Source organism: Copidosoma floridanum, unplaced genomic scaffold, assembly GCF_036245765.1.
Source record: "Copidosoma floridanum isolate Cflo_tuat_1 unplaced genomic scaffold, Cflo_Japanese_pri ptg000021l, whole genome shotgun sequence".
NCBI classification, from domain to species: Eukaryota; Metazoa; Arthropoda; class Insecta; order Hymenoptera; family Encyrtidae; genus Copidosoma; species Copidosoma floridanum.
The window spans coordinates 22,396,060-22,408,153 of record NW_028321898.1 but is presented as its reverse complement, the minus strand read 5'-3'; the positions used below and the strand labels follow the sequence as shown (position 1 = coordinate 22,408,153).

The 12,094-nt window shown below is 47.6% G+C and overlaps 1 protein-coding gene across 1 annotated transcript in view; it reads right to left on the bottom strand.

Annotated features, from left to right (window-relative positions):
• The window catches only part of FoxP (forkhead box transcription factor P), a 193,532-nt gene extending 181,661 nt beyond the window's left edge, over window positions 1-11,871 (bottom strand). The window contains exon 1 of the mRNA XM_089594431.1: window positions 11,819-11,871. Coding sequence (XP_089450557.1) covers window positions 11,819-11,848 — 30 coding nt within the window. The 5' untranslated portion in view covers window positions 11,849-11,871. The remainder of the gene's footprint in view (window positions 1-11,818) is intronic.
• Between the last annotated feature and the right edge of the window lie 223 nt (window positions 11,872-12,094).

The window sequence follows — 12,094 nt, the reverse complement described above, 5'->3', positions numbered from 1 at the left end:
CGAGCGATTCTATTCTAGAGGAGCCGCGCGCACCACTGGCTATTAATACACGGCGCTAAACCGGTCTGAGCCAGGACGCGCGCAACTTTTGGCCGTTCTTGCACTTATCAATGGTACATTCATGCTTTCCGTTCAAGCCCACGGGGAGAAGAGGCTACCACCGAGTCACACCGTGTATAGCCCTGTGTGCACGCTTTTAAAAATCGGGGGTACGCCAAATACGATTTCGATGATTAATCGTTCCGCCGATCGTATTGATATCTGGTTTGTTTATCGCCCACTCAAGCGTGACGCTATACAAATAGTAATAGCGTGCAAAGCGACAATGAGGTAATGAAAAGTAAAACACAACCACTTTTTTTCTCGTAAAAGCCACAGTGATCGAGAGGGTGGTGTTTTTTCTTATTGTATATACGCTCGCGGTTTCAGTCACACGTGCCGGGCTCGTGCTTTGACACGCAAATCGACGGCGTGCATTATTCACGTGGGGCAATATTCTAAAAGAACATGAGCGCCCGTAGTCGCCGCTTAAAGATCGAAATAATTTAATTTTTGATCGCCCCGAGCGCGCAGGTATTTACGCAGCCACGTGCCTAATAACGCATTCATGAGGGCGGTGGACGTTTTTTTTTTTTTTTTTTTTTTTTTTTTTTTTTTTTTTTTTAATCAACTGTGTAAGCTTCTAGCTCCACGGAAAGGCTGATCGATACACAACCGCACACACCACCCGAGCTACCATTATTCTTTTCTTTTAGAAAAACAAACGCATACACACACGGACGGACACGCGCGTGCGGGGAAGTTCGAAAGGCCACTCTTTCCTGCACGTGTCGCGGAGTGTGTACGGACACACACGCGTTGTACGAGATACGCGTCGGGGCAATTGGTGGGCACGTTAAAGAGGAGGCCCTGTTTTCCAGAGAGGAGCCTCGCTGCAAACGGGACTCGGATGAAAAACAAGCTGCTCTGCGACATACACGCCGTCTATTTTGTAATAGAAACGACGGAAGAGCCCAATTTCGCGCGTGTCGCGCTACAACCGCGCGTGGTGTACACACACGCCTATTAGACGCATATTTACGTATGGAAGCAGCTCGGGCTGACTCCCCGCTAATTATATACTCTCTGGCCGATAAGTGATTTACATGAGCAACTCTGCCCCGCCGATGGATTTATCGCTCCCCCCCCCCTGACTTTTATTTTCCGCCTCGTGATTAATGCGCTTGTTTAGCTCCGTGTCTCGCGAATTTCGAGACTTGGCGTACGTATTTTTGTTTCGGGGCTTCAATAGCACAACAGCCACGTGTACTGCAAAACCATACCCTTTTCTCTGAAAGCTTTCCGTGATGTAACGTCATCCGTATTAAAAAACGACACTGATGATTTTCCATGGGCCTCCTCGAGCGTGCACGCATACGTGTACAAGGGGTGGTGGTGTGCGGAGCTTTTCGCAAGCTCCATTTGCGATTCCCCGTACGGAGAGGCCCGAGAGCCGCGGCCCAGAAATAGGTCACCTGCACTCTCGACCACCGAATATATCGCTCTCCAGTCCCCGGCTCTCGCTCGCTTTTCTCCTATTTGTCCACTTGTGTATCTATCCATCTTAATTACTTTGTCTCATTTACCCCCCCAACCCGCGCATTTAGCCCCCCTTCCCTCCCTCCTCCTCACCACTATCTGTCACGTGCCATTAATTATCGGCCGCACCGTCTGGGCTTGGCTCTCCCTTCTTCTTTTTCGCCTCGATTTCAAAACGCTCCCGTTTTGTTGGTTTGTTTCGCCCCGGCGTCGCGGCGTGTATTTATACCCCAACCGCGAGGGGTTTTGGCTGTATAATGCCCATGGATTCACATACATATATATGCTCATCGTTCGGCTATTTTGCACTTTTCCAATGTGCAGGTGATGGCCAAGAGCTTCTTTTTCCATGTCTGTACATCTACAATACATGTATGTGCTGAAACATTATACAATAAGAACAGCACGCTGCAGGTACGGATTTCGAGAGCACGCGTGAATACTTTATCGGGCTTATACGTTTATTTGCGTTCGCAGTGTGTATTATAAAGTGCGATTTCTACAAAACAATCGGGACGTCGGCTATACTTCGTCGAATAAATTTATAACGACGAGCCATTGTATCGAAGGTATATACGTAAGTACATTTATGGGGGTGTAATGTGAAATAAGTTGTGCTGTAAATTTTACTCCTTTAAAATATATACGTATACGTATCCACGGAAGAATCGGGTCAGCGGAATCGGGATGTGGGCATTTTTCCAGTCGCGCGGCTATCCACGCACACACACGCCATATCGACACCACAGATATACGGTGCACATCGGCGAGAAGAGCGGGTGTACAGTATAGAGGAGGAGGGGGATAGAGGCGACGGAGCGCGTGTGTTCCGCATTCGCGCGTAGCTAATCGACGCTGACACGAATCACGCTCCTGTGTGTACGTGCAGTGGTGCGGGTGTGCAGGGGGGGAGCTAAATGTAGGGGGGAGAAGTGCCATCCTGATGCAGCGGCACCACCGGCAATTTTCTATTTACGCGTTGACTGTGATACTTATTGTGCCTGGCTGCGGTGCATGGATAGCCTGATACCATATGTATATACTCTTCTGTGACATCATACTTACACTCTTGCGTGATACGTTTAAGAGCTTTTTTTTTTTTTCTCTCAAATGGGCTCATATATAGTTATCTGAAATCATTGGTTTTACTGGAAATTACGGTGTTGTCGCACGGGCCATCGACGTAACTATACGATTTCATTGCTGGTTGGAAGTTTTATGGTATGGTGACGATAATGTGACGAGGCGTATTGACGTATAACGTCTCATTCGGAATAATTTGACCCTTAAGAATACGTATAATACTTGAGTAAAATGGCACGTTAAACACGAGCGTTCCTCCAACAGACAAAAGCCATTTAGATTTTTCATTTGTACTCAAGCAACGAGCTCTGAAGTACACACCATTAAAATGAATTGCACAACCGTCGTATAAGGTGGGTTTGGGGATATTGTTTTGAAAAGCTCCCCTTTTCCAATGATTATCAGAGTATCTCGTGACTCCTCCAATTTTTTTCGATCCATTCGGACAATGTAATAATAGTGACAACAATAAATTTACCCCAATGTGCAGTTGCAAGCTCGCAAGCTCTCGTCGCCGTGACGCGCGCCACAATCGGCACAAAAGCGCGCCACAGGAAGCCGGCAATCGTCTTGGCCGATTATCCTGGTGCTCTCATACACATCGCGCGCACGTGTTATGTACTTTATGTATCAGGGCCATCCGATCCGTGATACACATTTTGCACACATCACGCACACGTATATACGCGGGCAACAGCGTAAATTCGGTATTATCGCCGTCGTCGTCCCACGTAATGCACTACTCCGTTTCGCAAGCCTCGGGAGAGAAGCTCATGGGCCACTCTCGAAGCCATCTAGCTCGACCTCGAAGATTATTTTTGACAATCCATCGATCGATAAAAAAATAACCATTTTTTTATACGAGATATCATATGCCGTGGAAAAACAATTGTGAAATATACATGCGTGCAAGTGGTAAATTCTATTAGGCTACAGCATCATACGAGCAGGATAGCAGCGGAGCTTGCAAGTTAGCCACAATGTGTGCCAACGATCGTCTATTCTCGCGACGCGCGTTATATTTATGAAAATTACAGCAACAAGAAGCAGCATGAGACTTTTAGCCCACACGGGCAGCATCCATAACTGAGCTCATGAATACACGTATATGTGTGTGTGTGTGTGTACGTATATGTATACCACAAATACCATCTCGCGCACGAGCACGCGAAGGGCGAAAATTGCGACTTCCAAGTACCGCATCCGATTGCCCGGTTGTGTATTAGCTATCCTCCATGTGCACACCTATATACGTAATGCACGCGTTTACAAGAGAGCAAAAGCTCGGTCGCTCTTGCGCGCGTGTGTGCGCGTCATGAAAATTATTCTCAAGGTCCACCGGCGCGCACATGAACTGTGTCACACTCGCATTACTCGTACTTGTAGGTGCGCTCGTATACACCGCACGTAACCCATTGCACGCTGTATAGTACTTAATATATTGAGCGCGGGTTTCTCGGTACACACAAGATGAGGTACGGGTACAATATATTGCGATATACACCCTCGCGGATGAATTACATCATCCGCGCGATATACTTACCGCCACTGCACTGTGTACTCCAATGGTATAGGTACGTGATATACTTGGAAGGCGAAACAAAGAGAAAATAAAGTACAGGGAATCGTACGGTATAAGTACAGCAAATGTATACATATATTACCTTATATACGCAGTTGTAAATCTCTCGTTTGCCTCGCTCCTGCTGTTAATATGTGCGTTTGGACTTTGCTCTATTTCAGCGCTGATTGAGCCTCGAGCCAGAGCTATTACTCACGAGACCGAGAGAGCAGGGCACCCTCTCCTCTCTATAGCGCGAGCTTCGAGTTACGATATCCAGTTTTCGGAAATCTGTACACACACGTGACTGCCCGCGAGCTTTTAATGAGCGGGGTGGGGGTAGTAGCAGTTGTAGGCGCGATCAAAGGGTTTGGGATCAACGAGCAAGCTGTGGTGTCTTTTTTAGGGGAGGGGGGAGGTATAATTATCTATACTTAGCCACACGGCGATGATAATTCAAGCTGGTCGAGTAAAGCCACACACGTAATAGATAAGCAGTATCGGTCAGTTGTCATCAGCACGCCGATATTCATAGATTTGGCCTAAAGATATGTACTTGACGGTTTGACTCATCTGTAATATACGGTTTAGTTTGGGCCGTACGTGCATAAACACAAATAAATTGCACTTTTGATCCGAAATGAGTATCCGGCTTCGCTAAGGTGGCGGTAAAACCCCAGGAGCTTCGCAAATAATGTAGCCGAGAGCGTGTACAAAAAAATAAGAGTTGCACAAACAGAGTTGCGCACGGGCACGGGTATTGCAAACAAATGACAACATTGTGCTCCGCGTTAATGCCTCCGAAGTCGAGTCGCGGAGATAAGGGAGGCGAGAGCGAAGATTTTTAGGTGATTGACTCTCGGTTTCTGGTCCCCGTTCTCTCCGGGCCGATGCCTCAAAGTTCAACGCTCCCCCTCCGGCCGAAATTTTTCCACCGCCCCCTTCCCTCTCCCTCTTTTTTTTTTTCGTTTCCTACTCTCGTAAAATTGTTTACCCAAACAAGAGCGCGCGAAAAATAAAAGCGTTCTCGATTAACTCGCGCGATAAGAGGTCGCTCGTCTTTTATCACCGCCGAGTGGAAAGTTAAATCGTACGCACGTCTTTACGAGCGTCGGCAAACAGAGCTTTTTTTAGAATAGGCGGCAAAATTTTCGCTATGCACCAAAAACTGTTCTAATGAAAGAGGGGGAAAAAAATAACCCACCTGCAATCCCCTACGAGCCGCCGGGGATCTTTATGCCACCCTCGCGCCATCCCATGAAGAAGCACATCTTGGCAGTGGCCCTGTCGTGCAGCGTGAGGCTCTTGTGCACGAAGACGCTTGTAGTCGCGTGAGGCACCGCGAAATTTTCACTGGCCCCTTTTTAACTCTGACCTCGATCGCAGCCAATTCTGCCGATTCGCGGAGGAAAGAAGCCAATAGGTGTTTCGGAGCGAGGAAACGCGTCTTCCAGACAACTGGCGTCTACGGACTGATAAGCACTGTTTTTCACGAGGGATACGACGCTCTGTTTTCCGTCCCTTCTCCGCGGCTTTGATAACGACTACACGCTTTTCCTAACGACAAGGAGACAGTGTAAAATTTCTTTTCTCTCCGCCGATGTTGCGTTTTTTTTGGTTTGGCGATTTCTCGACCGGGACATCGATGACACTGCGTTTCAATTAGTGTGTTTGCAGGGAGATAAGAGTAATCGGCCACGCACGTGAATGCGAAAACAAACGAACTCTCGGCGAGATATACGTACGTTGTGCTGTCATCGAGAGAGAGAGAGAGAGAGGCCTTTTTTTCCTCTAGCAACTCGCGATTGTTTGGAAAATAAAAAGAAAGAAACAGAAAGAGCCCAACTCTCTTGCGATTTAGTTTGTCTCTGCCGATCGTTGGTTGCCAGAGTGACTTTTGTTGACCAAAGTAGGGAAAAAAGTGTTATTTACGCCCCTCGAGTCTAATACAAGCGACATTGTTTTCCTCATCGATAGATAAGGTTTTAACGACCGCGTTCCGAGCAACGATACGGGAAAGGCTCGTTAGCCTCGTGTCGCGGTTCGTCTATTTGCCAATGCCAAAACAATATGCCTCGCGGGAGGTAACCGGAGGAGGGAGCTTGAAATTACGTCGGAGATCGCAATTGCGTAACGCAGGACCGACCGCAAAATCAAAGTCGTCAACGAAGCGCACTTGTTTTGCTCTGTATGCGCCTTTACACTCGTTACGAATTGTTTTTATTTACGCGTATGCTACAACGAGTGACTCGAGTATACCGTGTATCCCAAAATATCCTCAAACGGGAGTATATCCACACATGTGTATTAGCATTCACATCGCGATTCGCTCGGTGCACGCGTTGTTGTGGACACACGCACGGCTGTAATTGATTCATGATGGAACCGCGAGTGGCCGAAACGCCACTCCATCGGCGTTTGCATATTCGCTCGTTGGACGAGCCGGACCGTGATGTACACGTCGTGCGCGCGAGGGACCGTCGATGCACAAGATAAACAATTCCCTCGCTCCATGCGTGCTTTTAGTTTTACACCATGTACAAATCATATATATACACGTGACAATTCACCAAAGATCAATTATAGTATGTCCAAAAAGGGGTCCTTAACGGACAGTCCAAAGAAGGGGAGGGGGATGCAGAGGGAGGACCCTCATCAGGTGACCATCATCGTCGTCACCGGAGTTTCGACCAAGTTTGCGCAAACTGCAGTAATCGCAGGCACGTCATATACTCAGATACATCGCAATCACGAGCACAGGCACCAATTCTGCTGAAAGGGGGGTGGGGGGGGATGCACCACAGAGAGACAAACATACCGACAGACACGTACGTGCGAACGATGTTTGACGGTAGCTCTCGCCAAATCATCATCATCATCATCATCGAGTGTACACCACACAAGCTGCCCACCCTGATATCGACGACTTTTAGGGAAGGGTGAGAGAGAGGAGGCCGATATGCACTACTGTGTGTATCTCCCCCTCGTGGAATGTTAGCCGGTTCGCGTGACTCGGAGGGGTCCGAGTGATTGGCTTGTTTGGAATCCCACGGCGGACGTTTCGGCTTTTCCGAAATGCTTTTCAAACGCACCTGCCCGGGGAAATTTTATCCGACACGTGCTGCAGGGAGCGATCGATTCCGGTATCTGGGTCAAGTGCGAAGCCACGTGTTAACTGTAGGGTCCAAAATCGCATTTTCACCTTTCGGACCTTCGATCAACGTAAACACGCATTCCTATACAGGTTTATTTGCGTCTCTCTAGTAAAAAAAATCTGTAGCCCAACAAAAAAAAAAAACAGAGTCAACGGCACTTGACTTCAAACAAAACAAACCCCTTACGTGTTTATTGGCCCGTTGACCATCGGTAATGAGGTCGCGTTGTTTGGCCGGAATTGTTGTCCGCATCGAGGTCGCACGTGGTGGCTTTTTGTATACGGTCGCGCTATACTAATTGCCCCGTGTGGGTCAAATCGTGGGGGGTGTATGAGTTCGATCGATGTCTAAATATAATGGCGCGCGTGGCGCTTGGTACACGCGCGTCCAATAAACACACTTTTATCGGTGACAAACACTGATGCTTCCTCGACCCGAGAGGAAAAGGCTTGGCTGGGTTTTTACGAGAATGCGGATTCGTCGCGCTTTATTATCCTTATCGTACATCGATCGGCAAGAAATCGGCTTTAAAAAAGCTATAAGCAGCAAGGCGACCGATGACGGGTGCAATGTGTTTTATTGATTAACGCGGAGTTGCTGCGGCACCGGCGGCTCTCTCAATCGCAAAGCCAACGTTTCTTCGGCACGAGTGCCCTCGAAAGAGGAAAGAAGTAAGCGCGTGCAAATTTCAGAGCACAGTAAGCGCATGTGCAAAATTCTCGGGCACGTCCCGGGCACGGCTGCACCGGAGAATTATCTTTGCGTGTGCGACATTTCGAGCAGCTCTAATGCAGTTGGGTGAGTATATTCGACGTTGTATCGCAGTGGTGGGTGATTGTAGGAAAAAAAGAAGAAAAATAGTTAGTCGCTGTGAAGATGTTACACTTGGATGGAGTCGCGACTGTAAATTTTTTCTCGAAACGCGCGGAGGAGAGAAAGCCGATCGGTACACAGCCATTGCTGGTGGAAGCTGGTTCTGCTGTTGGTGGCTCGTGTACCTGTCCCCGCCTACCCGTACCTCGTCGCGGTCGTTGTATTTTGCACGTACACAACACGTCGGCATTTGTCGGGGAGAAAGAGGCAACGGCGTCTTTGCCAGGAACCAACAGCAGCAATGGCTCTGCAGCGGTGTGTATTATGAGTGCAGCTCGGCGTGGAGTGGGAAAGAAGTTGGGTGGCAGCAGGACACGGACATTCCACGGTAGAAGAGCGAGAGAGGTAAAGGTGTGGTTCCCAGGCTCTTCCTCTGCACCAGCATAGGCGAGCAGATAGAGAGAGAGAGAGAGAGATGTTGCACAGCAAAGACGTGATTAATATAAAAGTGGGTGGAGCCAGCAGCGGTAGTTTCGGGGGATGGGTTGAGCCGGAGATAGTGCCCGGAAGTGGCCACCACCGGGGAAAAAGCGGCGGGGAAGGTAGGGATGCTGCGACAACGGGGAAACAGCGGAATTCCAGCTAGGAGCATACCCCCCCCCCACTTTTAGCTCCTCTGGTGGTGGTGGGTGCAGGAGGTCGTTGGTTGCCTTGGTTGCATTGTAAGGAGATGCGCAGCCTCTGGCTTTACCGTTGATAAGCCGGGAAGGGAGGCTTGGTGCACTATATAGATGAGGGCCGATGCGTGTGTTGCATAATATTTCGAATCGATAGAGTAGACCGAGAGAAAGATGGTGGAGGGGGCATTGTCTACTTTTTTTAAATACAACTAATTTTTATATCTTTTAGAATTATTAGCGTTATTGCAGGGATTTCAAATGAAAGAGCATTTGGTGCCAGTCGTAAACGTCTCGTCTCGGTATGTTGTCAGTAGAAACAGTCGAGTCTGATCAGACACACTGAGAAATCGTTTCCTCTACGTAAGGTATGTTTTATAATTTATTATGGACATGGTCAACGAGTGATGAAACATAATTGGGGTACGGCATAGCCCACTCTACCGTTGTAAGTTAAAAGCCAAGAGCCAAGCAGACACCGAAAAACACTCTTACATATTGTTCTTGTACGTCGATGCACTTTGGGGCTTAAAAAAAAAGTCGAAACATGCAGCCATTGATTACAAATACAATAAGCAAGTTGGGCATAGCATAGTAAAACACACGGGCTTGTCTAAAGAGAACAGATATAGCACTGGGCCAGTGGTTTGGAAGTACAGCGAGCGCATCTCCCGGAGGAAAATGCAGGGTGTGTTGCAGGGCGAGGAAAAAGTAGAAAAGAGGAGGAGGAGAAAGTAACGGTGCAAGGTTTCGCCCCTCTCCATCTGGAGGAGAAAGCCGGGGTGGGTGGACTAGTCGCGGCCCTACCCCCACCCCTTGTGCAGCGAAAGCTCCTTCTTCAGACGCCTCCGCAGTATTAGCCGGGGGATGGCACGCCTCTCACGCCCACGATCTTCCTCTCTCTCGCTCCATCTGCCTCTCCTCCGTCTTTGCTTCTCCTCTCTACGGAGGACATGTTCCAACCACTATACTACCACCATCACTGTCACTGCAAAAAGAGGAGCGTAGGTGTAGAGAGAGAGAGAGAGATTTCTCCCCGAGGTGCACGTAGCTATACGCGATTGAAGCTTTACCTTCGTGCTTTTATTTTGCTCGATACTGCTTCTTCTCTCCACCCATACCCTGTACGTCATGTGTGTATATATTCAAAAGCCAGGGGGGCTGTATGACGTTGAGATGCCATTGCGCCTTGCAAGCACACCGAAGGATATTTTCCCTCTCTCTCTCTCTCGCTCCCGTGTAGAATTTAATGGGCATTCCGGGAGCGTGAGAACGTGACGTGTAGCTATTCTGCAGAAAATTTCGCTCTTTTTTTCCCCCTGTTTTTCGAGCTCCCGGTCACGAGGGCCTTTTCGACCTCCTTGTTATTAATTTGCGCGACAGGGGGCTACTCAGCTTAATTAGAATAGTTGCGAGGTAGGACACAGGTGGTGTCGATTTTTTGGCGGATGACGCCCCGGCGCCCGAGTTATGCGGAGGACCGACGGCGCGGTGGGCTATCTTTTATTTTCCGCATCGTCCTTCGGTTATCGGCTTGCGGGTGAGGTGAAAAGAATCCTGGGGCTCTTTTTTTTTTTTTTTCTTTTTTTTTCGGTTGGGGGCTGTTTTGGAAATTTAAATTACTCGCGTGTTTTACGGTGTTTTTCCCTCTTTTAAGGGGAATAATTAAAAAATCCACCGAAGCGACGGGCGATTGCGTGTTTATAGAGAGAACAGCGCGATGATTATAGCTTAATTACCGCCGCAACGGTGGGAGAATATTCATAGGTAAGGGGAAACGATCGTACGGGGAATCGGTTGTGTATAGCACGCAAATGGCGTGTAATGCCGAGCTATACACCTCTGCAGCGTATCAATTCTCGAGAAGTGTGATTTTAATGAAAATTTTTTTTCAAAGCGCCGCTCTGTACACAGCCACGTCGGCTCGACGTTAATCAAGCTGGCGTTTGTATCGCTTATGAACTGTGCCATTATTACCGTCTTGGGGGGTGTACAGCGGCAGCACGTAAATACATTTATGCGCAAGTTTTTAATTGGCAGCCATTACGTGTTGATTGAATATTAATGATGGGAGTGTTTATAGATTATTATTGTTAGTATTGCTACCGTGGTGTGTTTTAATATTCTTTTTTTCTTTTTTTTTTTTTTTTTTTTTTTTTGCAGAAGTATATATTATAATTGATTCCTTTGATGATTCAATCGGATCAATGTGGACATATCGTTTTTACAACCAATGAGCATGTAAATATTACATGCATATCAGGTGATTGCTAGTACAATCGTATGGAGAACAAACAAATACATTGGTATAATTCCATTTACCTTTAAAAATCCCGTCAACAGGCATTCACCCGATTTTCGCACTGTAAGGGTGGATTAAAAAAATCTCGTTTTAAACGACTCGAACGTTATGTTTTGAGGGAAAGTCAAACTATAGTAATGTTACCCTAAGCAGTAAGATGATTGTAGGTTGGGGTAAAAAAAAAAAAAAAAAAAAAAACACCATAGTTTACCCTACATTTTAATAATGACGCGTGTTTTATTAAACGCTTGGTGAAAAGCTCGAGTACCCTTGAAACACTTGAAATGATTCAAAATCCCACTAAATTTTTTATCACGATAGGAAAAAAAATAACAATAATAATAAAAGAAGAAAAAAAACAGAGGAGTCAGAAAGCAAGCAATAAACAACGAAGATCGGCAACGTTGAGCGACATGCGACGAAAAACACGTGGCCGGCGGTACACAGCAGTAGAAACAGCAGCAGCAGGAGGGGCACGGATGCAGCGAAAGCAGAGCGCGTGTGCGAGAGAGCGTAAACAACAATATATACATATACATTCGCAGACAGGGAGAGAGGCGTGCTTGCAAAGGGTAGAGTTGGATGCGACAGGAGCGCAAAAGTGCGTGGAGATTTAAAGATTAAAGATTAAGGCAGATTCTACATCTACCTGGACGGGTCTCCAGCGGGGCTCGAGCATGTCCCTCGTCCTCGACGGCTCCCTCGTAGCTGTCCTCCTGGCACCTTCCGTCTCTCACGAACAAATTCGACTCCTCCCTTCCTCTTCTCTTATACCCTCCTGGATATCACCCCTGCACCACTCGCTCGAGTCCTTTATTTCTTCCCTCTTCTGCTCTACGTGGACTTTTTCTTTAATCACCCATTCCCGCCCGCCAACGTACCACCTCCTCTCTGTGTATATTATCCACCTCACCCCCGCAAAACT